The 25,896-nt window shown below is 38.3% G+C and overlaps 3 protein-coding genes and 1 long non-coding RNA gene across 5 annotated transcripts in view; 3 read left to right on the plus strand and 1 right to left on the minus strand.

Annotated features, from left to right (window-relative positions):
• Positions 1–4,407, plus strand: part of CCDC73 (coiled-coil domain containing 73) — a 73,469-nt gene extending 69,062 nt beyond the window's left edge. Inside the window, exons 17-18 of the mRNA XM_084521261.1 lie at positions 583–716; positions 3,926–4,407. Coding sequence (XP_084377387.1) covers positions 583–716; positions 3,926–4,132 — 341 coding nt within the window. The 3' untranslated portion in view covers positions 4,133–4,407. The remainder of the gene's footprint in view (positions 1–582; positions 717–3,925) is intronic.
• Positions 4,408–4,926: 519 nt separating this feature from the next.
• Positions 4,927–18,342, minus strand: EIF3M (eukaryotic translation initiation factor 3 subunit M). The gene is made up of 11 exons (XM_084521258.1): positions 18,177–18,342; positions 17,877–18,009; positions 16,673–16,811; positions 16,241–16,364; positions 15,622–15,716; positions 11,078–11,161; positions 9,620–9,719; positions 9,113–9,194; positions 6,223–6,366; positions 5,622–5,682; positions 4,927–5,198 (listed from the first exon to the last, which is right to left on the minus strand). Exons 1-11 carry the CDS (start codon positions 18,216–18,218, stop codon positions 5,078–5,080), a joined length of 1,125 nt encoding a protein of 374 aa, XP_084377384.1. The 5' UTR covers positions 18,219–18,342; the 3' UTR covers positions 4,927–5,077.
• LOC311437688 lies at positions 15,632–17,957 on the plus strand. Its single transcript, XR_014693644.1, has 3 exons — positions 15,632–15,756; positions 15,856–16,088; positions 17,828–17,957. It is a non-coding gene; the product is annotated as an uncharacterized lncRNA (long non-coding RNA).
• A 3,343-nt stretch (positions 18,343–21,685) lies between the features above and the next one.
• Positions 21,686–25,896, plus strand: part of WT1 (WT1 transcription factor) — a 93,887-nt gene continuing 89,676 nt past the window's right edge. Inside the window, exons 1-2 of one of the 2 annotated variants that reach the window (XM_084521273.1) lie at positions 21,686–21,746; positions 22,236–22,376. The gene's annotated coding sequence lies outside the window, so the exon portion shown is untranslated. Of the gene's footprint in view, positions 21,747–21,992; positions 22,070–22,235; positions 22,377–25,896 lie in introns of those variants that run through there. The other variant, XM_084521274.1, reaches the window with a different exon arrangement.

Raw genomic sequence — 25,896 nt, forward strand, 5'->3', positions numbered from 1 at the left:
TGGTACGTGTATGTTTTCATCCTGCAGGTAGTTTGACGGTGGTTTCAACAGAATCTGCTGGTAGTACATAAAGCCTCCGCCGGACTGGAGCCTTATGCTCTGCTACATTTCATCTACTTATCTGTCCTTTTTACCTTTAGTAGATAACTATAGCCTGATTTCATGAAATCAGGTGTATCTATTTACTAGAAGACTCCTTATCTAAAAGATGTTTTGTGTCTGTCTAAACACCTTTGCATTTAGAATATCTTTATTTCAAGTCATTCTGTAATATGATGTCGGGATGGCAGTAGTTATGTATCTTATTATCATCATCAGAAAGTGGGGGTCTTTATAGATGTGCTGTTTGAGAAAAGGCATCTTCAGTTAGAATATTAAGTATACATACACACACAAGTATGTGAAATTAAAAAAAAAAAAAAAAAGTAAAAGCCTGCAACGGAGGTTTGGTGAATTAAGACAAAAAATACTTGAGTGGTATGTCTTTTTTTAAGATCAGAGGTAAACCAGAAATTTAGTTGCTTTACAATTAGTGCCTAGAGACTAAATTGCAGTTGTTACCATTTCCTTTTTGTCAATCAGGTTCTCTCAGTTCTAACAGAGCTGCCGACACTTTGAGTACCTCTAGTATCCACCGAGACCCCCAGGGAGACCCTAGTGAGGAATGGAATGCTACAGCAAAGACTTTTTATGATTCTTCTTTTCCCACAGAACACGTAAGTCAATTAAAAATATTGCGGACCAGACCTCAGTGAGCTAATTCCACAGATATTTGTACAACTGTATGCATCTGGATACTTTAAGGCTGAGTCAATCTCCAAAATAATATCAAAAGGGCAGCAAGGCACCATTTTTCACAATTAAGGTTGATAGAAAGCAGCAGGAAAAAGTCGCAGCATATGAATCAAACAGATGCTAACCAGCCTGTTTGGGAGGGGAAGAAGTGGGTAGTTCGTTGTGTACCTTAATAAAAATCACCACCTAAAGTAGTAAAAGTAGGAGTTTAAATAAAAGGGGGGGGAGGGGAGGGAAGTATCATGTAGAAGTATAAAGACATTTTTTCCTTTATTACTTGGTAGGAGTATCTTATTTAAAAGAATCAGCTAAAAATTCAGCATACCTACAAATGAGACCCTATCAGTTTATTCCACGACAGCAGTTACGTAATGCCATATTTTATGTTATCTTACTGATTAGCACGATATTATACAAATGTGTGAAAGTGGATAATTAAAAAGAAAGCTGTTCTTTCCCACTTAGACAAGTTTGTTCAGAGTGATGCTACCAATGGCTCACACTGCGCGTTCAGATCTGTTAAACTCTCCTACTCTGTGTGGAGCTTGAACAGCTTTAATTGCTGTATTAGGGCTTGACCTAATACTAAACATAACATTCAAGAGTGATACAATTAACTTACAACTGCAATTGACTTTCCTCTCCAGAAGAGGTTCTAGAACAGTTTCTCAGGTAGTTACAGCTGCCTCTTCTGGGTGAGGTTTGAGATTAGGGCATATAGTGTTTTCAGATGACAAAATTCACAGAATCACAGAATTGTAGGGGTTGGAAGGGACCTCGAGAGATCAGCGGGTCCAACCCCCCTGCCAAAGCAGGCTCCCTAGAGCAGGCTGCCCAGGTAGGCGTCCAGATGGGCCTTGAATATCTCCAGAGGAGACTCCACAACCTCCCTGGGCAGCCTGTTCCAGTTGGCTGACTTCAGGAGACTGAATCGGTTCTCTTTAGTGCTACTAGCATTCATGTTCTCTGAAATTAAGAAGTGTAAAGGCTCAACTTTCCCAATAAGACTACACTTGGGAATGACAATGAGGTGGATTTTTCAGAGAATACCAAACATTATGGTGATACTACGTCTCCTGCTTTTTCTCGTTGAGGTGGAGCCAGGAACTGATCAGTTAAAGTTCTTGCTCAGGAATTAAAACTCTTGCTCTTCCTCGCTTGTTTCTCCCTCACTCTCAGCTGAGAACTTTTGGAAAGGAGTAGACTGAAGTTCCTAATTTACAGCTAGTAAGAAGTTGTATTTCATTTTCTGATTGTGGTTATTTTCTTTTTGTCATCTACAAGTTAAAGCTCTTATGTACAGGCTAAGTAAAAGCTGAGACGGACAAGAACAGTTTCTTGCTGATTTAACCTTAGATTAGACTTGAAGTCTCAGCCTGTGATATTGCAGCCTGCTCCTTCCTTTGTCTGTTGGTGCTGTTCTAGCACCTCCTTTTCTTAAATTTGTCATTCTATTTGACTGATACGGAAAAGCTTTGGGGAGATTAAACATAGGCTCAGCAGTCATTTTTGTCGCTCAGCTGAGTTGTTCTGACTGTACATTCATCGCTAGAGCAGACTTGTGCCTTCTTCCATTTGGGTAACTCCATTTAACCAAACCACAACACTAAACCAATAAAAAATAAAAAGAAATGCTACAGATGTATTTGAAATTCTAGTAAAAATATGAAGAACTGTTTTAAGTATTAATCTGCATATGCCCGAGCCCCAAGGTAAGGATGAACAAGAGAGCTGAGCTCAGTTTACACACAAGTCATTAACCATGTAGCCATGCTATTCAGCAATATAAGTTTTTATGCATCTGCCACGGTATTAAAGAGAACCTTCTATATTCTTCAGCATGGGCAGTAAGATGCATTATGTTTTACTTGTATTTCATGGTGAAAATGCTGAGGATTTTTAGTTTGACATTGATTTTTTCTAATTTTAGTCTGTGACAATGGGGTTTATATATACAGGTTACCTAGTTGCAATTACTTCTCCAAAAAGAGGTCTAAATGTTTGGTGTCTTCAGCAAAATCCTAGTAAAATGGCATGGCTTTATTTCATTGGCCATGTGTAAGACTTAAAGGTTTATTTTCTCTTGGATAGTTAGTTTAGCACAGATGCAGCTCCATGTGTAGGGGGCTACAGGGGCTGTAGATGCAGTCCCATGTGCATTTTGACCAGTGATTTGCAGTGAAGTATCATCTATTGCTGTCTGAGGCCTTGGGGGGGAAGAGAATGGGAGAGTGTACGTGTACAGCAGTGGAATTAACAGGTTGGATGTTACTCCCTCATTGAAACAGAGATTAGTCATTGCTGAACCAAGTATCAGAACCAAAAGCATGGCAATAACATTGTAGGTGCAACAGGTTAACTGAACAATTTGCATTGTTTACTGTTAGTGTTTCAAACTTAAAGAAATGCTTGTGTGCTAGGGAAGGAAAACTTACTAATTATTAGCTTACCTAATGATATGCTGTCCCACTACACATCTTCCTGCCTTAATTTTCCTTTTCTTTAATGGAAATAGATATGTACGAAGTTAAAGACAGGTTTGCTAAAACCAAGGACCATGGCTTACAATTGATTGGGGCACGATTGCACTGCTTCCCTACTCTGTGGTCATGTGCTTGATCAGGGTATATACGAAATACTGATGAAATACTAACTAAAACTATTCGGAGAACAAGATCTTCAACGTACAAAGCCACCTGGTTGCAGACCTCACCGCAAATAATGGTGTTCACTTTCTAATCTGTAAAGCTAAGCAGAAAGGGAGTTAACACTATAAACCTCATGTTTTTGGGTTTTGTTAATCAAGTGACTGCATAGCAATGGAAATGTCAATTGCAACATTAAACTGTTTAATTGAACTATTTATTTTGCTAGTCTGCATTCTAGGGCAGGATTGTCTTTTTTAAATAAGACTCTTCTGTACTAAGACTTATGTTAAGCTTTGGTTTATAAAAAGTATATTAAGTCTTCAAGATTAAAGCCGAAATATGCATTTCAAATAAAACTTTTTGCAATTGACTCATTTTTCTGTTCACATTTCCTTGTCAAATTTTGCTAACATTAAGCATACAATCTGAACCTTTGTATCTGACTTCTTTGGTTATTAACTGCTACATTTTTATTCTGTCAGGTGAAAGAAGGATTTACTGCTTCACATGAGCAGAAGTCTTCTCAGGTAACTGTAACTCCAGCAAAAAGCAAAAGAATGCTTGGAGATGAAGGCAGCTGTTCTACTCATAATTCTAACATACAAAATCAAATACAAGAAATTGAGAAATTCCTCCAGTTGGAGAGACTTTGTTCATCAAGAAAAAGAAAACACGAAGACAGAGAATAAAGAACAGTGGCAGCAGCTATGAGTATGTATGTGTCTGTTAGGCACAGATAAATCACTTGCATAAACCAGAGTGGTAAAGGTATTCCTATAGAATATGGTATGTATTCATTGTGCTTTCATGTTCAATACAAAGTATAGACCTCTTCTGTTTAAAAATGGTGGAATTCCTACTAAAAGTTAGTTCTGTTTCTGCAGTCAACTGCATGTAACTTGTTACAAGTTTTGCCTGGAGTTAAAAGTTCACAAGTTTTAATAAACCTGTAAGTAATATTAAACTATTGCTTAACATTCCTCTCTTTCTTGTTCTGAAGAACTTTTGACTGAAATAATTCAATTTGGTTTCTTTCTCAGACTGCTCACTCAGTTTTCAAACAATCCACTGCAACTGTTTCAAAATACAATGGCTCCTCCTATAAACATTTATAATAACTTAGAACTACTCTAAGTGGCAGATGAAGAAAATCGTCTGTTTACCTCTACTACAGAATTATTTAAATATTGTCTAAATAATACCTCTTTCAGCACTAAAGCATCAGGTATGATTCAAAGATATGGCAGCAGATATTGCTTCGTAGTTTCACTTTTAACTCATTCATGTTTTTCTTCCTTTAGGGCATGAGGGAAGCTCTCGTTTCACATTATTTACACACACTTTTTTCTGATTACCCTCCCTTCATTTCCCCACCTCTTGCCAAAGAAAGATCCTCATATTATGAACTTAAATAACAATAACAAAAGAAACCGCTATTGCTAATGTTATATATTGTTAATTATAGAATAAAATCAACAGAAGATACTCTCCCTTGTTAGCTTTATTGCCTTTTTTTGGTTTCAATTTAAAATATTTAGCTTCTATAAACCAATTGCATACATTTTAGAAGTGTTCACAAATTGTCAAAATTTTTAATAAAAATTATCTGCAGTAAGACATTTCTAGGTCATTTTTTAAGTGTCTGAGAGACTGAGGAGACTGTTTTTCACTTGATTCAAATTTTGTTTCCAGGTGTTTAGAGTGTCATACAATTGCTGCCATTGCTGCTTTCCAAAGGTCCGATGTGTGCTGTGACTAGAGAAGTAAAACAAAATTAGAAGATGATTATTAGATGTCATGCTCACCTAGCAATTCTTTGATAGCATTACTTTGCTCTCATACATGAATAGGGAAATTTTATTTTTTGTATACAAAGGGCTGCACTTTATCAGCTACAGAAATCTGTAGCCTTCCCAAATATTTAAAGCAACAACAGTCATTAGTATTCTTGTCACTATTAGGTCATTAAATGAAATGTGCTGGAAAATAGGACTCTTTCATTAAATAAGCTAATCACATTCAGTCTGAGCTTTAATAAAATTATGATAAATAGCAACTATTTAACTACCAGCAACTGATAGGAACAATACCTTGCTTCTAGTTAAAATATTCTACAACTGTAAGTGAAATAATTAGAACACACTAAGTTCCACAAAATGCTATGAAGAATTGTCTTACCTGACAACTACTTTTCTCTGTGTCTGATCTATTTTGCAGTATACCATCTTTGTCTTTACAGCTGCAAAAAAAAGCAGTGCTGTTTTGAGCAGTATTTTCAAGATAGCGTTAAGGTATTAAATTGCATAAAACCTCTTTATAATTGGATCAATACAACTTGAAAAAAAACAGTTAATATTTTTCACTGATTTTTTTTTTGTCCAATAGGCAGAAAAGCAAAATGATGTAACAAGATGAAGGTCATACGTGTATCTTCACTGTTTGATGCCAATCTATTAAAGCAATATCCTGCATAGTTTTATAAACTTCTCTCCCCTACAAACACATCCTGTTTTAATGACAGCAAACAGAACCAGATGACGAATCTGCAAACAATTTATTAGTTCTATAAAGAATTATCTGAAATATATCTATCAACAAAAGGAAAAGTCACTCATAGAAGTGTCAGCAGTTGTGCATGTCTTTAAACACAAAATTTTACAGATATTTATCTTAGAACAGAAATGTAAAAGTATTTCTCTGCATATTTAACACCAGCCTTGAAGACTAGAAAAGGTATGGTTCATTAGCATTGTGTAAAGTGCTTTGTTACAGTTCTTACCATCAATAACAAATGCTTCTACATCATCAGCTCCAATCTGAAGTTCCTGTTGCATTGTGTCAAATGATATTTCTTTGTTCTCTACAGCCATCCCCATGAAAGTAAGTAGCCTCATTTTTGCCATATTCTGTTCGTGTAACAAGCCTATGTAGAAGTATAGATAACCAGGAAGAACATCACCGTAACAGAAATTTAGATGGAAAGAGTACAAGTGATACAAGTTTTTTTTCAGTTGCATCATTTGGAAGAATAGCAGCACAAAAACAAATGAAAAATAACTGGCGGTGTCAAAGCCTTCCTACAGCACCACTCATTTTTATTTGATTGCTTAAAAAAGAAACACCCAACAACTCTGTAGTGGTTTATCAACACAACATTTTTCTCCCATAAACACATAGACACTGAATAACTTTATACCAGAGTATAAAAGCACTGAGTGGCATCTAGGGTGCCAAAAGTGTGATCTTCAAGTGCATATGAACAGATAGTAGAAGTTGTTCGTCTGTTACATGATAGTATGAATAGTAGCACAAGAAACTGAACCTTGCACATCTACATCAGAACCTGTTTTACTGAAAAAGTTTAGGTAAACAGAGTTAAGACACATGGATGAGCCAAGGCATTTCTTAATTAAGTTCTCTGAGGCACCAACTAAGATTTGCTGGAAGTTTCTTTAAAATGAACAGCAATCGTTTTGTTTTGGAATGACGTTATAAGCACTTACGTTGCTTCAGTAAATATTTAAGTTTGGAATTTATAACATCCGTACTCTAATAGGAAAGCACATTAATAGAGGACATCATGTTGTGTTAATTAGCTGTAATTATGATGCAGGCTCCCTATTTGGCACCAATTCAACAAAAATGTGATCACCATAATTCATATAAATGAGGAGCATCAGAAACTATACCTAACTGGGTTTAATGGAAATCTACAAGCATCGAAAAAATCAATTAGCACACATTAACCCTAATTAACAAATGCAAATGAGATGCTGATTAACTTTCTGAAGAAGACTGCTGATAATACCAGATTAAATGTGGACATGTTAGGGCGATCCAGTTGACACAGATAATGCTACTGCTGGCCTAAGTTGTCAGCATTAATAAAACAACAAATTGTAACAAACTGATGCCACCTGTAGGAGCCTTCACTGCACAGCTTTCATAGACATTTTAATTGGCCCTGATCCAGAAAAGGAGCATCGTTTAAAATATTTATTTTGGGGGGAATAGATCTAGGTGTTTTAAAGAATATTGGAATGTCTCATCAATTAATTGTGTTGTTTTCTGTACCAAATTGCTATTGTTTTTAAAAGGCATAACTGGAAGAAGTAAACCAAGTTCCTAGCACTCAGGTCTGAACTGCCTCAGAATCTCTACCTTGGCCTCTAGCATCTCTAGATCTCTCAGAATCTCTGCCTTGAAGACATTCCAAATGTCCTGAGTATACCATAAAGGAGGTGAGAAATCAAGGTAAGTTTAAGTAAGGCTGTATTTCAAAAACAGTTACACTGGTATCTAAGGATTTCACCAGAATAATGTGAATATCAGATATATTTAAAATACAGACTGTATATTCACAGAAGTAAACCTAGATACAAGAAGGCAATGCAAAATAAATCATGACTGTTGCATGACATACATTTGCTACCCCATGTGTAACTTATATTGCATACATTTTTTTAATTATTAAATACTTTTTCAGCAAATAACGAGCCATTTCAACACACAAAAATAAGTACAATACAAAAAATATTTTCCCCTAAGAAAGAAAAGCATAAAATATTCCCACAACTCATGTTCAAATAAAAAGACAAAAGACATGCTTATCCCGTATACACATTTACAAACTACCAGAAACTTGCTGCTAATTTTATCCACAAAAAAGTCATTGTTTCCATCATTTTAATACCTAAAGTACCAGCATTTTAAAGCTCTGAAGGTAATTATTCTCAGAATTATACCACACTCCATTAAACAAAATAATGCATGTGTTAGAAGGCTGCACTAAACTTGGTTTTAGCAAAACCGTGCCTTTCTTCAAATGCATTCAGTTAGTGTTCAAATGTCATTTCAAAATCAAAGTTATAAAAAAAAAAATCAGATTTTTATGGAAACATTTATTCATTACCAATATGTCAAAACCTTAATGCAGTAATAAAAAAATCTGCATCATTGAGCAATTTCTGCATTGTCACTGACCCCTGTCCTAAAAAGCTGGAATATAAAAAACGTAATTTTAATGCATGCAATAGCTTATGAACCAGTGCTCCTTTGAAACAGTCAATTACACATCAACGGGGGAGTGTCAAAGTGTTAATTACTACTCCTTTTTTCCACAGTGTGTAAATAAAGAGGGTGCTGACATTAACATTCCATCACATTGCTTCATGTGATGAAACAAATTAACTGGGACAGACTGTGGCTTGCTAGGTCTAATGCATCAGCGCACGCGTGCACGCACACACTGTACTTTGCATGTTTTACCTTACCATTCAGGAAAAGTATTTGCTGTTGTAAACTTACTGATCATAAAAAAGATTTATACCAGCTGCTGTTTTTGTTGGAAAACTGTAATCTCTGACCTAGCCTAGGGTAGCAAAGTGTTACAAATTCGCCCCCAAAAGGATTACGTGAAAAGAAGTTAGGAGAAAATAGTCATCTTCCAAACCCCTCTAATGCTTGTCCTACTATAAGAAGCCATAGTTTTTAGATGGTCCATTTCTGAACCAGCAGGACTCTACAAACTCTAATCCACTGTTTAAAAAAAAAAAAAATCCCATTAAAATTCTCTGGCTTCAGTATTTCTGTTGAAACTGAAACAGTTTGTGGGTTCTATTATCTTAAACCATGTAAACAGTCAGAAACATAATGATTTGAAAACTTACCAAGGGAGTCAATGAAGTCTTTGTTGTTCTGATAAAACTTGACATAGGATGCTAGTTTCGCACTTACAAAAATTGTCAAAAGCTAGAAAACAAGCATATGAACAGTTTAAACATTTTGTTTCCCTTCTTGAGGGCTGCACAGATAGATATATAAACACCACTTTACTATTAAACTGAAAAACAAATGCAAAAAGAAAGCTAAAATTCTGGCTGCTGCCACCAGCCAAGGGCAACCCATGCTGTGCTTTCTTTTCTCAGACCTGAAAGGTAGTTTTGCCACAAGAACTTGTGAAAGGACAGGATTTGTAACTCTGACGCTTCTAAAGGGGAATGTTCTATTATCCACACTACGTTTTCCATGTAACATTTAAAAAAAATTTTTAAAGCGAAAAAAAAAGTACATTGCAGATTGCCAACAGACAACTACTTTAATGAATATCCAAAGAAACCAGTAAAGGAGGCACTCAATAGGTATCAAACCAACTTGCTAAAATCAAAGTTACTTACATCGTGAATAAGTTCTCCTTCCAAAAATTTGACTGGTTTTAAGGCAAGAAGATGATCAAAGAGAAAGGTATTTGGATCCTTCAATGCTCGCACAATGCATCTAGTTAGAAAAGGAGATTTTACTTTGTTTTTTTTACAACAATACACATTTTTATGATTAAATGCAATTCAATTTGTTTTTCTTGATTTTCTAGGAAATATTCTGTGGTTTTCAACTATTCTTAAATATAAGGCGTATCACATTCCTAGGTAACTTTAATCTTCGTTTAACAGAAACAAAACAAAACAAAACAAACAAACAGGAACTGTTAGTACTTTGCCCAATATCACAAATGAAATTTGCCAGGTGGTAAGGCTACAGATCAACCTTCTGTTTCCATCTATGCATTTGTTTCCAGCCAGATCTTCATTCCTTGTGGTATTTTTACTGTTCTCCTAAAACTTCATAGAATTAAGTCGTTTAGGAAGATTAATTATACTTGGAACATGTGACACAAAGCAGAGAAATCTTCAGTACCAAACACTGCAAGACCTATGATTTATCAGTTGCAGCTCCAGACTATAAACACTCCTAAAGTGTTTCTAGAACTCTAGATGAAAGCTTTTGGTCGGCAGCACATTAGAAGGTTGTCAGTGCTACACTAGCACCAACGGCCTAGACCATGACCCTACCACATAACATGCATCCAGAAGAACCTAGTCTGCACAGAGGCAGCGCTGTAGCAAACCCAGAGTACACACGTTCTTTCAGAGGTAAAAAGGCCTCAGTGGTAGCCATTCAAGTTTCCATTTACTTATGGAGACGCTCTAATTTTCAAAATGAGTCATTTCATCTTCCTGCTGCTCAAGTGTAAGCTATTACACACCCAGAATATCTACATGACTTATTAAATATCTAATTCCTAAGAGTAATAACGACAGACAGAACATGAAAATAAGCTTTTACACATTTTGTCCTGTGGGGAAAGTAAATTAAGAATCATCTTCACTCCCAGCATGTCCACCAAGTAATTTTATTTCTGTGCAGTTCACATCCTTAGTCCTCGCTCATAGCAAAGAGCAAGAATTTATTTTCAATAGAAAGTGCCATTTGAAAAAAAGTATTTAAGTTAGATAATCAAATAATCAGTGAGGAATTGACATCTTTTCAGATTTTTTTAAACTTTTGATAACAGAGTTGATGTAAACAACCTTCTTAGCAAGGCTGCTCTTTCTCAGCGGTGAGCACAAGTATGCCTGCACACTTTTGCAGTGGAGTAAACCTGACAGCCTGGAAACAAGCTAACCTACCGCAGGCTGCACAGATAAACTCCTTATCAAGTCAGCTATGCTATAGAAAAAGGGCCATGGGAGGGCCCTTGCCTGCCAGGACATGCAATATTCTTTAATAGTAAGGCAATCAACGTAATTCAGCAATTTAGAAAAAGCCACGTAAGGGAACTAGGAAGTCAGTACTACCTGTGAGCATCAACTCTAGCCTGGGAAGCGTTGTCCTCTGTGTAACTCCCCAATAGCTCCACCATTACTTTTGCTGCAGTGTCGCTATGAAAGAAAAACAAAGTTAACTCAGGATTGCTGGGGAAAAAAAAGTTCAAACAAGACACTCAAATATTTGATTAATTCCATTAAGATGTTACAGGTCAAATTAAGTTACACTTGAAAAGATGTAGATGATCCATTTTAATTCTAGTGGAGAGAACAAATTAACTAGATGTATTCTTTCAATTCTTGTTCTACAAAATGTTTATCTTCACCCTTCATTTCATTCTCTTAAATTGATAAATTACCTGCTGGTTATGGAAAAAGCTCTCTGAGCTAGGAACAGCTTTATATGGTTCACTAGAATGCTCTTCTCATGCACATCTGGATTTAATCATTGCAGAATAAGTAGCACTGCAAAGTTTATTTCAGATGTAAAATGGCATATCTTAAAGAATATTTATGGTCAGAAAAGTGACTGTGTAAAAGCTCCCTTTTCTTCGTTCACAGATTCTCTCCAAGTATTCAGAGCGAGAGCTGCTCATTTCATTGATGAAGTTACACAGCCAGCAATTAGATTGTCTTAGACTGCTGCAAAGGAAGCAGCTTCCAACACTGGTTTGACAGACAGCTTTTAGAAAAAGCATTCATTTGAAGAAAACTGAGTAAATCCACAGTCTTGTCTGCCCTGATGATTTCTTTAAATAGCTCCTTGACATTGCTGCAAACCAGCTCCAAGACAGATACTGTAATTTTAACTGACTTAGATTTATTTTCAAGCAGTGGTTCTCACCACTATTGAGAACGCTAACTTCTCATGCTTTTTCACAAAATTTTCAGCAAAAAACACATGCAGTGAATATAGACAGACTGGCAAGTGTTCTGCTGCTTTTCTGCACATATACTTGGGGTCCCCTTTAGACAGAAATACTTTCTCAGTAAGGCTGGATATCACTCTGTGAGTTATAATGTAAAGCTGAACTCTTCCCTGAAAGTAACTGAACTCCAGATAAAGCAACCTTGCCTATACAAGCTACAGTGAAGAAAATTAACTGTACTCCAGCCAAAACCTGTACACAAGTGTGGCCTGATAGACTTATACAATTTTCCATGCTGATATGGGTTTATCCTATGTAGCAGCACAAGCTAGAATGGTTTTTATAGTCCAAAGACTACGTTCACATGGATATTAATTTTACAACTCTCAATATTACTATTTGGCGATTTCTCTACAGGGTGAGGTTTTGTGCTCCTAGAAAATTTGGCAGATATCATTTATGTGCAGTGCAAAGCATGGGAAACAAACAGTATCGTATATAATCTGGATGTCCACTGAGTAAAAAGACAGTTTGTACCAAAGGCAGAGAAGTTTTACAGGTGCCAACCATTATTCCCAAATGGTTTTGAACAGAAACTTTGACCAAAATATTTAAGGTTCTGCCATTAAAGAGGTTGGCCTATGCTTCGTTGCAGCAACTGATACTGATGTGTAGAACTGATAGCTTTGTATCAGTGAAATTGAACACAGACAGTTTTACACATGCAAGAAATATTTGCATGTGTGTCAGTCTACAACAGTCTGATTTCTCCACTAGTGAAGCCTTATCAATGCTCAATAATTAGCGAAGACAAAGAACCATTTTAATATAGGACTTGCACTATAGAGGGATTCAAACAAAGAGGCTCAGCTGATGTTCTATTCAACCTAACAATATAAGTCCCCACATTTAATATAAATTTTCTATTTTTGTATTTATATACTTCAAACTATGTTAGATTTCTGGAACATTCCTCCTCTTCTCCCTCCCTTGGTAGCAAAAGTTAAAACTCTGTTTTTCACTCACTTCAAATGAAATCTGCAATTCCTCCCTCCCTTTTTTGAAGGGGGAGAAGCAGCATATTGTATTTCTAGGAAATATCAGAATGCTACAAGACAATCACTCCCAAACTTCCTGTGCTAGAGCCTTGTAAGCCTCAGCAAATACACCAGAATTCTTCTATTCCTTTTATTATTTCATCTTACTCTATTCAGTGTCAGACTAGTAATATAAATTAGGGTGTTTAAGGCAGTGATACAGACCATCATTTCACCAAAGCTCATTGCTAAGCATGGATTTCACTTAAGATTTACGTGTGAACGCTTTTCTAGCAAGACAGCTAAATAACCAGACTTGCCAGACCTGTCTGAATGTAAACTTGGACAAGACTCACCCCAGTCTGAATCCTGCCAGGTCAATGGCAGGAAAACTGCAAAACTTCACTTGCACCTGGAAAACAGGTTGCGTTACCTTGCAGTTTCATACCAACACAGCTAGGAAAATGCTGCATATTAAAGCTGAGGCACAAAACTATTACAGAACCTTTATGACAAGGATCGTAAGTAGCAGCGAAAGTAACTAATCTCCTGCAAAGTTCAGCTACCAAATACAGATCTCAGAAACAAGCCACTGCAGCCATCTGTTCTCCAGCCACCACCACCAATTTTTCTTCAGTTGATCATGGGAAAGATAAGAATCCTTCTTCAAAGAGATCAAGATGATTTTGATCATCACTAAGAAGAAATTTCAACCAGAAAGTGACTGGAAAAGATTTAATAAAACAAGCTTTCACTTATCACTGCAGGAAAAGGAACAACGAACTTAACATCTGTGTATCTACTTTTCACAAGCTGTTCACTTCTGAGCTATCCACTGGAGAAAGTCTATTAGGCCTGGAAAGCCATCTTTTCTGCCACATAAAACAAACCAAAAAACCCAATCCCATTGCTTTCAACAATGTGGGTTTTTTCCTTTATTATAAATCAACGTGGTAACTGAGGTAGGATTTTTATTGCTTATTTTTCAGTTCCCCCTTATCTTCCCAAACTGCTAGGTAGAGCAACATTCCTGCGTGCGAAAGCTGGAATGCTGCTGTGAGTTTCCCATACTACGGCAAATACTGCCCACTGATCCAGGAGAATGAACCAGGTCAAAGGTGCTAGGGTCACTTCTTGTTTTCTTTCCTGGAGAGAAATATAAGTGCTCTGAAAAACTGCTCAGTTCAGTGCAAAGCTCACTGCAACAGATGGTAAGGACACTGAGTGCAGGAGTAATATATTACAGAGTTAGTGAAAGTTTTTAAATGCCTAATTTAAAAAATGTCACCTATTATTGGTGAGCAGTGTTGTGTTTTTATTAATGAAATCTGGCAGTTAACTACAAAGTAACTTTGGTAGCAAGGTTACTAGTAGCACTGAAAACAAAAATTACGAGTTTAATCCACAGATTTGATAACAAGACTACCTAAAAATAGTTAGCTATTAAGTATGGAAATTAAACTAGTTAAAACCTCTCAGTAAACCAAGCGTTTAGAGTACGAGCATTACGGAATACCAGCATATTTCTAAAATAAACTAAGTGCTATGCCACATACAAGATCTGATTGATATTTTTGAAATCTCATAAAATACTATCAGTACAAAAGCATTTTAATGTTAGCGACAGGAAATCGCAGTAACATAACTCACAGGGTAACTACTCCATTAATCATCCCTAAATGGAGGTGAGGTAAAAGCGATCCGGCTATGCTGACACAGCATTTCCAGGCTACAATTTCACCAGGCCCAAATAAGCTAACTCTCCTGCCAGAAGAAACTTTCCTCCTACTACGACAGCTCCACACATGCCTTTTTTTTCAGCAAGTCACCTCCCTAGTGCAATCCACGTACAGTTGCACACACGCACTGGTTCCAGTACATGGAGGGACAGGACAGGAACAGGTCTGCAGCAATACAACACTATGCAAGCATAGGAAAAGCTGCTTCCCCCCCCAAATTACAGTGAGGTCAATTTAGATAGGCTGAAACAGCTGTGGAACTACATGCTGAAACCACTTCTAAGTACCAGCCCATCTCAACAGCCCTGGCCAACGCACTCGATACACTATATCAGGTACTTGAGATAAACTGATGACAGCTCTCGGTTAAGACTTACGCTAATTAACAGGCTCAGTACGCACAGCATTATTTTGCATGCCAGAAGACACTGGTCTGCCAAGTTTGTTAGATCAAAGATACCTCTTAGGATCCAGGAAAATGATTTAAAATGGTCGAGCAGGTATTCTGCGGACATTAATTTTGATGACTAGTGGAAAGCTTTGTCCTAAAGGTAATGTTTATACAGAAGACCGATCCTGCTAACTGTGATTGATAAGCCTCCCAACATCATTAAGAGATAGCACTACCATGCACTAAAATGTCAAAAGTGCAATTAAATAATAAACTTGGCACAACATTACAATGCTTGAAGATTAGTATTTATAGAAAGGAATAGTTTTATTTTGGGAGTCTATGGTTTGTAGCTAATTCACTACTAACTTCAAAAACTGGTTTAATGCAACAATGCTTATAAAAACAGAAAAAAAGAGGGTACCTTAGGACTGAATTATCAGTACAGGTTCATTTTAAAATGCCACGAAAAACACTTTTACTAAAAATCACTTGCAATAGATTGATTTAAGATGCAGTTATTACTTGTTTTTTATACCTCTTTTTGCAGTCTACTAGGACGTCATACAGCAGTCTCAGAAGAGTATGCTTTTTCTCTGTGCTGAGATTCCAGTCAGAAATCCATTTTCGGACCTAAGGAGAATACAAGTGAAAAGGAAGCATTGGAAAAAAGGTAACAACAGACTGCAAATACTCCTAATTTACTCTCAAGCAGAAAAGGATTCAAGAGATCTTTCACAGAGATTTCTCTTGTGGGTCCTCTGTCTCTCAGGCTCCCCATGCAGCGCCTGGAAGCTTTCCCATGACAAGGCCAGATGCCTGTGCTCTCCGTGTGATTCCAATACATTCTGATTCCAGAGGAAGGGACAAGAACTTGTTGCCCCAATTCCTGATCAAAGCTTCTCACTTTCATTACAAGAATCGGACACATCTAACTATGCTCAGCATCAGAGATGGAAAATAAACAGCACCTTGATTTAGATTCTGGACACAGACCTTTAAAAGGTAAGAAGTCACGTTCTACATTTCTTATTTCAGTAGTGTCTAGCAATTTACAGCAGGGAAAAATGGCCTGTATCAACTCTGACTAATACTTAGTGAGATGCAACACTGTTAATACAATGGCTGTATCTTGATGCACCACCATAATTAATTACCTGATCTAGTTCAGTTGGAATGTACTGGATGGCACCGCACGAGGAGGCCACTTTAAGAAGGCTGCAGTATACCGTGTATCTCACGGGAGTGTTCTTATCCATGCCATGGAAGAGATTGCTCAGTCTAAACCGCAAACAAACAAACAATTGAGTTTAAAAGGTTTAGAGAATCTTCACTGGAGCGCAGAGCAAGTTTCTGTCCAGATGCGTGGTAGCACACACAAAGCACCTGGCAACACCTTAAGTCCATGAAGAATTGTAACAGCATTCAGTTTTATAACAGGTTGCGGCAGAGAAGCCAAAAATTCTGTGCTTCCTGCAACAGACACCCCACACTTTCATTTCCAGAGACACACGAAACAATCCATTCTCTTTAGAGGAAGGATTACTTTGCAAGACACCATTATCTCAGCTTCTCTGTGGAATACTTACAGCTGCAGTCTGAGAGATGGGCGCTCTCCTTCCCGAAATTTTACTAGTTTCTCACACAGGCTTTCAATCAATGCTTCCTGTTTGTCAGGTTCCAGGATAAGAAGCAAAGAAACTACACTGTTCATTACGCTCTCAACATCTGCACAAAACAAAATACACAGCTGTTTAAAATTGCCAGCAGCAACCATCATCAATAGCTATTTTGTGCTGTAGAGTTCCTTCTGCTGGGAACGCTTATTTAGCATTGGCATGAACTGTAAGGGATAAGATGCCAACATAACCAATGTGGATATTCATCAGAATGCTCAAGAGATTTGGTTCAAGAGATCAAGAGATGTGGTCTCTTATTAACACGTCTCAATTTAAAACAAGAATTTACACTGCCAGGTAAAAACAGAATTTGGCATTTGGCATCTGACTTGCTTCAAATTCTCTGTTCACCCAGAAGAGAAGGCAGGGGAGCTTCAGGTTTTGGCCTTTAAAAAAAGCAGAGGGTTTCCCCTGCACATCTAGAAAACTGTTTTAAAGCAAGGATCCTAACCTATTGCTCAGTGCAAGGGAAACCCAAACCACAGGAAAAGTGCTCAGAAGAACAAAGCACATGCAGAGGCCTCTGTGGCCTGTTTCAAGTACAGCATTACATGCTGCACAAATAGAGGTATTCTGCTCACAGCCTGCCCAGGTATCAGTTACAGAAAGTGTAACAACAAAAAAATTCAACGCACATGGCAAATATGTATTTCTCTTAATGACACCTGAACATCAGACAGCACTGCGATAAGGTTCCCCAGTATTTCATACTCATTTGCCTACAGTTAAGAGGCAAAATGAAAGATAATTGTATGTATTCCTCAGATAAACCCTACATTCTTTCAAACACTTATTATCAATAATCAGCAATCATTTTTACAGGTAGAAGTTCTAAATGGAACTTTGTAACAGCACAGAAAGATCATTTTGGGCTACTGCAGTATCAGTGTCACTAACCCATAGCAGTGTGGATTCTAAGGATTTATATCCTAGCTCAAAACCAGTACTGACTGCTGAGAGACCCCAGTGTTTCCAGACAATATTAACCAACTAATGCTTAGGCCTTAGTACTTCTAGTTACAGGCGTCTACAGTCTTGGTTTTTATTGCTATATTTGCCACACAGCACCACAGCCATTAAAGCAAGACCCGCGGCGGTTATCAGGGGAGCACACCTTTGTCGTCCTCCTTCAGGCACACGTCGCAAGCCTCGATGATCTGCGCCAGGTCGACGTGGAGCCCGCCTTCGTTGTTCTCCTCGGAGATCTCGGCGCCCTTGCCCTTCAGGTAGGCGCGCAGCTCGGCGGCCTGCCACAAACACACACACACAGAGCGCTGGCTGCGAGCAGGCCCAGCCCCTCACAGCCCCTCACACCGCCCCTCCGCCGCACCGGGCGCTCGGGGACGGAGCCGGCGCGGCCCCCCCGGCGATCCCCAGCTCCCCCCGGTGATCCCCGGCCCTCCCCCGGCCGCACCTGGTCCTCCTCCGTGATGTCGATGAAGGCGGGCACGCTCATGGCGCCGCTGCTGCTGCTGCCGCCGCCGGCACGGAAGGGAAGGGAAGGGAAAGGAAGGAGCGGGGCCTGCCGGGGCCCCACCGCTTCCGCTTCCCCACACGGCGAGGGAAGGGGAGGGCGGGAGGAGCCGCCGCGCGCCTCCCCTTCCCGCCCGCACCGACCGTTGGGGCTGAGGGGATGCGTGAGGGGCTCCGCTCAGCGTCCCCCTGACGGAGCGGGGCTGCCCTGCTGCTACCCACCCCTGTGTCTCCAACTCGCTGGCATGCGCCTAGTGTTTAATAGTCATTTAAAAATATAGTCAAACGCTATGCGCCTAGTGTTTAATGGTCATTTAAAAAAGCCCTTAGTCGCAACTGCCTGCCTTAAAACATTTCCAAAGACTTATGAACTAAGCTGGACAATTCCTACTGCAAAAGGTTCACAGGTGGCCTCTCGTTGCTACGTAAGAGTCCTGCTAAAAAGTACTCACGGAGATTTTCATTACTCTAAAAAACATTGAATCGTTCAGGATTCAGATAGCCTCATATTGCTACGTAACGGTACTGCTAAAAAGTAATTACGGAGCTTTTCATTGCTCTAAAAACCATTGAACCACTGAAACGGTCCTTCAGAGAAATAGCACCTGACAACCAGGAATGGAGTGCTGAAGCACCAGGAAAAAAGCTCTGAACTGATATCTCCGTTAAAGCCGGGGTTGCCGGCCAAACACGGGTGCTGTGTTTGGCGTTGTTTGCACTAGAACGTGTGAACCGCCTTCCTGAGACAGCGTTTCGTAAAGCCTGGTCCCCGATGTAAAATAACCAGATGAGATATAGTGCGCCGGGGCTGGAGGTGGTGTTTTCTGCTTGAAGAGTTTAAATAAATAATCTGCAGTATGCAAAAAGTTAGGTGGTTATTGGTCATACCACTGTGTGCTAAGGCCATTTGGCAAAGAGGGACTTGGCTGTTAGTGAAACACTCGTCTAGCCCCAACTTTACAAATTAGATTTTAGCAATAAATAAGGAAACACGATTAAAAAGGGACTTTAGCATTGATATTTGATATTCTCAATGGTGTGTATTCAGAAATCTTTTATGCAAACTTGGGAGGCTCTTTGAGTATTGATGGCAACCTTGGAGTTTATACAGAGTTTCATAACCTTTGTGCCAATATGTTGAAAGGTGACTAGGAACAGCCAGCAATTGACAATGAACTCAAAGAATTTATAGACTAAAGGAGAACTCTTTAGAAAATGCTTAAAAATAACATGTCCTATATTTGTTGTCATGGAAATTCCTTATGAATTTTTTTTCTTCTTCAGTAAAACAAAGTTTTATGAATTCGGCTTCACTGGCTGGGAAGTGGAAGTTCCATCCCTTCTACAAAAAGCTGAACAGAAAAAAAAAATCTGTCATGGAATTACTGGGCAATTTGCAGCAAAGTCACAATCCAAAGTTTGAGGGAATGTTGTGGGATTTCAGCACAGCCTTTATGGCTTTTGGCTCTGTACTCAGAGTTCTACACATTTGGATCATAGCTAACGTGCATAAGGTGATTCTATTCAAAACCCTTTTTTATTCTACCCCACCAAACATTTCAGGAAATACTTCTAATACAACTTTTATATAAAGCACATAGAAGTTGTTAAAAACACTACCAGTTTCAACCTTTTATTAAAGGCTAACTAGTAGTTAATTATTAGTCGCATCGCCTTATTACTGCTATATCCAGTATATCTTGCAGAAATAAAGCCATCTTAAAAACTTACCTAAATTCCCTAAGTTAATAAGACTGCTGAGTACAATCTCATCCCCCTCTTTTCCCGCCTACAAATATGACCAAATAACACCTGGAGTCAGTTTCCCGAAAAGCAGGGCAGCTCTAGCACCTGCTTCTGTGTTTCCACAGCACTGAGCCCATTCCGCCTGTTAAGGGCCCACATTGCCTTTAATAGCGTTCAGGAATCACATTGGTTTGGCTCATCTACAAGCTTGTGTTACTTTTAAATAATACAAGATTAATTTTTCTTAAATTTTCTACCATGTAAGTCCTGGCAAACAAATTTACTCTAGTTGAGGAAGTATTTCTGATGTAATAACTCTACTTTAACCGATGAGGTGTCTTTGCTAAAGCTGTTTTTAATGCCAATTGGTAGTGTTACAATTCTTTCGTAATATGTAGATCAGCAGTAATACCGCTGATTATCTACAACGTATATCTGAAAGTTATTCATACACGTCTCTCCCTTGTGTGCCTAATCTGCGGTGGGATTTGATTTTCAGTGTTTAAGTATTTTTAAAGTGCAGGTGACTCTCATCGAGTGCTGCCTAACAGAGCCCTGTGAGAACAAAGGTAACCTGGCATCTAGTGCACTGGGGAACGGGGGTGCCCCAGCCCTTCGGGAGATTCAGGTGCTGACGTATGTGTCTAGTGCCAGTTTATGTTTTAGGACATCACACGTGGCTACACACGCTGTCTGAGATTCCTCTGTAGAAGTCTCAGATGCCCTAGAGTATAGAAATGGCTCAAGTCACATCAGGAACTGACTCCCAACCTTAATGTCTTTTTTTTTTTTTTCTTTTTCTTTTTTTCTTAAGGTAGTGCACCCAGATGGAGGTTTGCCGCGTATTATTCTAAATATACAAACATAAAATAACCATTGATCACACGGAGTAGACAGGATATGCCTCTAAAGAGCTCTGCTGAAATATCCACATATGGTATGTTGCATGATACTTTATTTGTCCCAGAAGAATTAAGATGATAGATGATAGCTGGAGTTTGAACTTGTGCATCAGGAAGTCCACTTTGAATATAAAAGGGGCAGTATGCGTTTTGTGAAACTACCGATGTAAAGAGGATGTGGTAGAAGAATGGGTTTCAGTTTTATTGGAATAATGACATCTCTGTGGGAATGAGGCAATTGTTTATAATGCCATTTGCAGGCCGGGAAGGCAGTGCAGAAACCGGCCGGGGATGGGGATAAGGCTCTGCCTGGGGAGCCAGAGGCTGCCCGGGCTGCAGCAGGAGCGCGGAGCCTGGGGCAGTGCCCTGCAGCCCCTCGGGGCAGGGGGAGCGCAAGCGTGGGCGCAAGCGTGCCCGGTGCGTGCACGGGCAGGGAAGGAAGCATCCCGCTAGGTCTCGGCTGCTGAAGGCAGGAGATGAGTTTTGACCGGCACTGGCTGTAAACCGGGTGGGTTTTGTTTCGGTTCCGTAGCCAGGCCAGAGAGATGGAGTCTGAAGAAGCAGTATTCTGTCCTGCCTGCCTCGAATGTAAAAGCAATATTTCTGAAGGCAATAAGTCTTTGAAAGCAACAGACAGCTTTTGAAGAAGGAAGGTTTTAGGGCTGACTCTAGAAACTGAGGAACCCTCATTTCTTAAAAGCATTAATGAAAGGGATCTTCTTCAATATAGAAAAGAAGCACTGATCCTATAATGGCTTATTTTCCCTCTACAGTTTTTTTTCTTTTTTTTCTTTTTTAACAGTTCTGTATCTAAACTGAACTGATGAGGAGATAAATGCTGAGTTGATCGTTTGGAAAACTAGGTAAGGATAACTGCCTTTTGTGGAAAGTGGCCCGTGACACAACTGTAGACACCTTTCACTCCTGGCATGCAGTATGTTTTGTGCTGAGTGCCCTCTTGAGGTCTTCAGCACACAGTGACCTGGGTGAGTCCCGGGTGTCGCAACTGTACCTGGGCTGTTCATGAGCCCCTCCTTTAAAGGCTTTTCCTCCTTGTGCTTATTTTTTTTTTCCTTCTCCTTTGGGAGAGGCGTTCTAACCAACCTAGAGTGTGGGAACGCAGTTAGCATAGCTGTTACTCAAAGTCAGAAATACGGACACTTGGTTACCCAGAAAAGTCAAAAAGGTAAAAATAAAAAATCAGAACTTCATCCAAAATCCCAGTTAGCCAGACCGAAGCTGTTTTATGTTCAGGAACTTTGATTAACTTTATTGATATATAGAAATGTGATTCCTACTTATGTATGTGTTTTGTTATTTATTTATTTATTTATTTATTTATTTTCCCCTAGTTCTGTCTGGGACTTAAGAGAAAGTGCTGCAATACCCTTTGAGTATCTTCCTGCAAGATGTGTCAGAAATCTCAGTGAAAGCCTGTTGTCCTTATTCTTCCCAACCAAGTTCTGTAATCGGAGGAATTCTGGATAGCCTCAGTAAGTGTAGTAACTTTTGGTGCTTCTCTGGTTTTCTTATAATGTTTGTAAACTGTGCGTGCCTGTCCACTTATTTAAAATCCACCTAACTATATGAGTTTGAAACAAAACATAACAAAACAAAATACAGTTGTCCTGACCAGCATGCTATCTGCATTGAAAGTATTTGTTAAATATCCTGAATTTAATAGACAAAGTTCAATATTGTGTTGCTATTAATAATATTATGTTCTGACATGGAGCATTTTGCATTTGAAAAGCTGTTAGAAATATACTGTGTTTGGACCCTAGATGCACTTATTTTGCTGCTGGTGTAGCAGGTGTTTTTCTTAACCTTTTTTTTTTTTTTTTAAAGGAGAAATCCTAAGTTTAGAGGAAATGAGTACTCGATTATTTAAATTTCCTGAGATTAGAGGAAGAACACTTTGCCAAACAATGCCTCTTCACTTCAAAACCTCTCCCCATAAATTATGCTAGGAGATCTTATTAAAAGTCTGTAAAAATTTCCTATTAAAAATGGTTGATTGCAGTCCAGACCATCACAGCTTTTGTGCTTTCAGTGAAATACCACAGCTGTCGCAAAGAAATATATTGTGAGACAAAAGGTTTTGTTTCCTTAGTCATAAATTATTTTTGTGATATCCGAAGTAAGATAAAACTTTCACTTATGTTTGAGTGAAGGAAGATTCCAGTGATAACTTGTTCAAAAATCTATAAAAAGAATATAAGAATGTAGATCTAGATAGCAAATTAGAATCAGACTTCCTTTTTGTTTAAGCAAAGCAATTATTTCTGAAGTCAGTGAAGATTATAACCAGGGATAATAGCATAACTTTGCAAAGCTCAGTGCCTTTATCTCAGAAGAACCTGGAGTTTAAGCTTTTGACTCTGACCTTCATGAGCTATAGAACTATACAATAGAAAACCATAGTGTTGGCTAGTTCTTAAATGAAAGTTAAACAACAATAAGTAGTCTGCTTACTAATTGTACCTGCAAACAAATATAGGCTTTTTTCTTTTTATTTTTTTAGAGTTTTAGAAAGTATTAAATTGGCTTTGACCGTGTCTGGTTTTCTATTGACAAATTAGTTTTCTGCTAAGGAATTGTACAGAAACATCAGTCTTTTAGAGGAAGAAGGGCTGCATGTACACTGACTGAATGCACCGAGTATTTGCTGACAGCACTGTATTCTACTTTTGCTCACCCAATCAAATACACTTCATGTATGTATCGAAAACACAAAAGCACCATATACGTACTAAAGATTATTTTCCAAAATCAGTGGCCAGTAATTTTAAATGAAAGATAATTAGGATAACCACCAATTGCTCATACATCATTGCTTCATGTATAAAGGTCAAATTTCTCAGCCTCTTACCCTGTTCGTTTTAGTTAGAGATTACTGAATAAAGACAGACAGTGCAGGTGCTTGAGCTCATTTTGAGAGTCTCTTTGGTTTGTATATGGGAAGAATCAATGTGCTTTTCCTAATTGTCAACAGTAGTAATAGCTAAACCAATTTTCCCCCTTGCCATCACAAAAGTTTACTGGATTTTTTTATATATGTTTAAATCAGCAGTGTACAAACAAACAAACAAACAAACAAAAAAAAAACCACCAAGGTGGTCTTCTGCTGTGTAATTAAAACAATTTCAGTATGCAGCCTTGATATGCTATAATGATCCTTTAATAAGAATCATTACTATAGCCCCCTGTTTTTTTTCCTTCTGCATTACTTTTCTTATAAATTAAAATTCACCTTTGTAGTGCTCTTGTAAGGCAACATGTGCTATGCATTCTCCAGTTCTAACCGTTGCTCAGACTGAAAGAACTGTGATGATAACCATCTTCAGCATAAAGTCTAAAGTAAAATAATTAATCTTTGGGAATGATTTCCCTTGTGAGGATGAAGATTCGTATTTCAAGTGCCCCATACCTGGGGCAGGGACAAGGTTAGTCAGGTGTTCATGTTGGTGAGATCCAGGCATTGATGCACACCAGTGTAGATGAGTTGCCTTAGTCACGCAGTTAGGTACTGCTCCAGGCAATGCTGAGGGGTGATGTGGGGGCATTTATCAGCGGTGGGGAGACTACTTCTGTAGTCCTCTGTACTCTGTTAGGATCTAACTCTGCGTTCTCTCTCATGCTGAACAGTCTTTTACAAGTAATCCCACTGCTGTCAGTGGGACTTTTGTGTAATAAAATGCTGTCTGACAAGAATATGGATATGAGAATCTGGCCATGCTTTTACTAATTCCATTTTAATGAATACTTAAATGGAGTTGTTATTAAAAAGTTTATTTCCTAATATTCAATAAATCAAAACTATAAAATCAGTTTGCCAGTGGTTGCCACTCTAGTCAAAGCCAGTTTCTCTTGTACTGAAAAGAATAGTGCGTACTGTCTCCATTCAGGAGGGATTGGTTGTAATACTTTTATCTGCTTCATAAGATTTATTTCTAATAATGAAGAGTAAAGAAAAGTAGGGGGGTTTCAAACATATATTATTTGTATTACAGCACCATATATCCTTGAGATATTTCACAAAGATAGAATTTGCTTAACCTCAGAAGCTTATTCAATGAATGAGCAAGTTCAAAACATAATGATAATAAAACATTATTCATGTCTTTGACCATATCAATTTTGTTTTATAATATGGAGCATTGGACACTATATGATAATGCTGAGATACATATTAAAGCCTGTTAAGATTGTGTACGCTAATCTAATGAAAGAGAATTAGAGCAGTGATGTAGTTTGCTACTGAGGAAACATCCTGGAAAAAGTCCCCACCGTGCTGAACCAATGTTGGACTCTCTGTATGAAAAATGATTTGGGGTTGAGGTGATTTTTTCCTTCATATCGAAGAGTATTGATCTGCGTAATTTCTGTGGTGAAACACACACTGAAGAGTAGGAAGTATGCCTACAAGGCTATTTTAACTGTTGCACACTCACAAAATATAAGAAGCAGTGGAGGGACGGAAAAAAAGGAACGGAATTTATTTAAGTAAAACATGAAGCTACTACTATACTGAAAGTCCAACAGAAAATTTCTTGTGAAGTATTATTTCCTTGGGATTTGCTAAATCTTTGAAATCCATATTTCACAAAGGTGTGGGGAGTGTTCTGTTCCCTCGAGCTATTCTTCTAGACAACAGGCAAGCTCCCTGATTTCATACCTTTACATGTGCCAGGATTCCAGATTTTGTAGCTTTGGTGCAGTCCACCAGACACCCTGATGTAGGTCTAAGGATGCCAACTCCTCATTGCTCTGCAGCAGTCTACCAGGCTCTTTATATTAATTATGTATTTTTCTGCAACCATAAATATTATTCGTAAAAGGGATACTGAAATAAAGATAATGACTTTTCAGTAATAGGTCCTCCAATGTCAGCCATTCTGTGTTTAAACTGTTAAATTTTCAACAGAATTAAGGACCTACACAGTATATTCTACCTCCTGCAGACTTTAGTTGTTAAAAGTAAATAAATCACTTAAACAGGGTCATGAGCAA

This window comes from Aythya ferina, assembly GCF_964211825.1.
Source record: "Aythya ferina genome assembly, chromosome: 5".
NCBI lineage: Eukaryota > Metazoa > Chordata > Aves > Anseriformes > Anatidae > Aythya > Aythya ferina.

Excerpts from the sequence above, each read along its gene's own strand:
- EIF3M (XM_084521258.1), bottom strand. The coding sequence starts at position 18,218 with ATGAGCGTGCCCGCCTTCATCGACATCACGGAGGAGGACCAG. Across the intron at positions 9,720-11,077 it reads GCTAGAGTTGATGCTCACAG|ATGCATTGTGCGAGCATTGA; the intron begins GTAGTACTGACT and ends TTTTCTAACTAG. Across the intron at positions 5,199-5,621 it reads CAGAGAAAAGTAGTTGTCAG|TCACAGCACACATCGGACCT; the intron begins GTAAGACAATTC and ends TTACTTCTCTAG.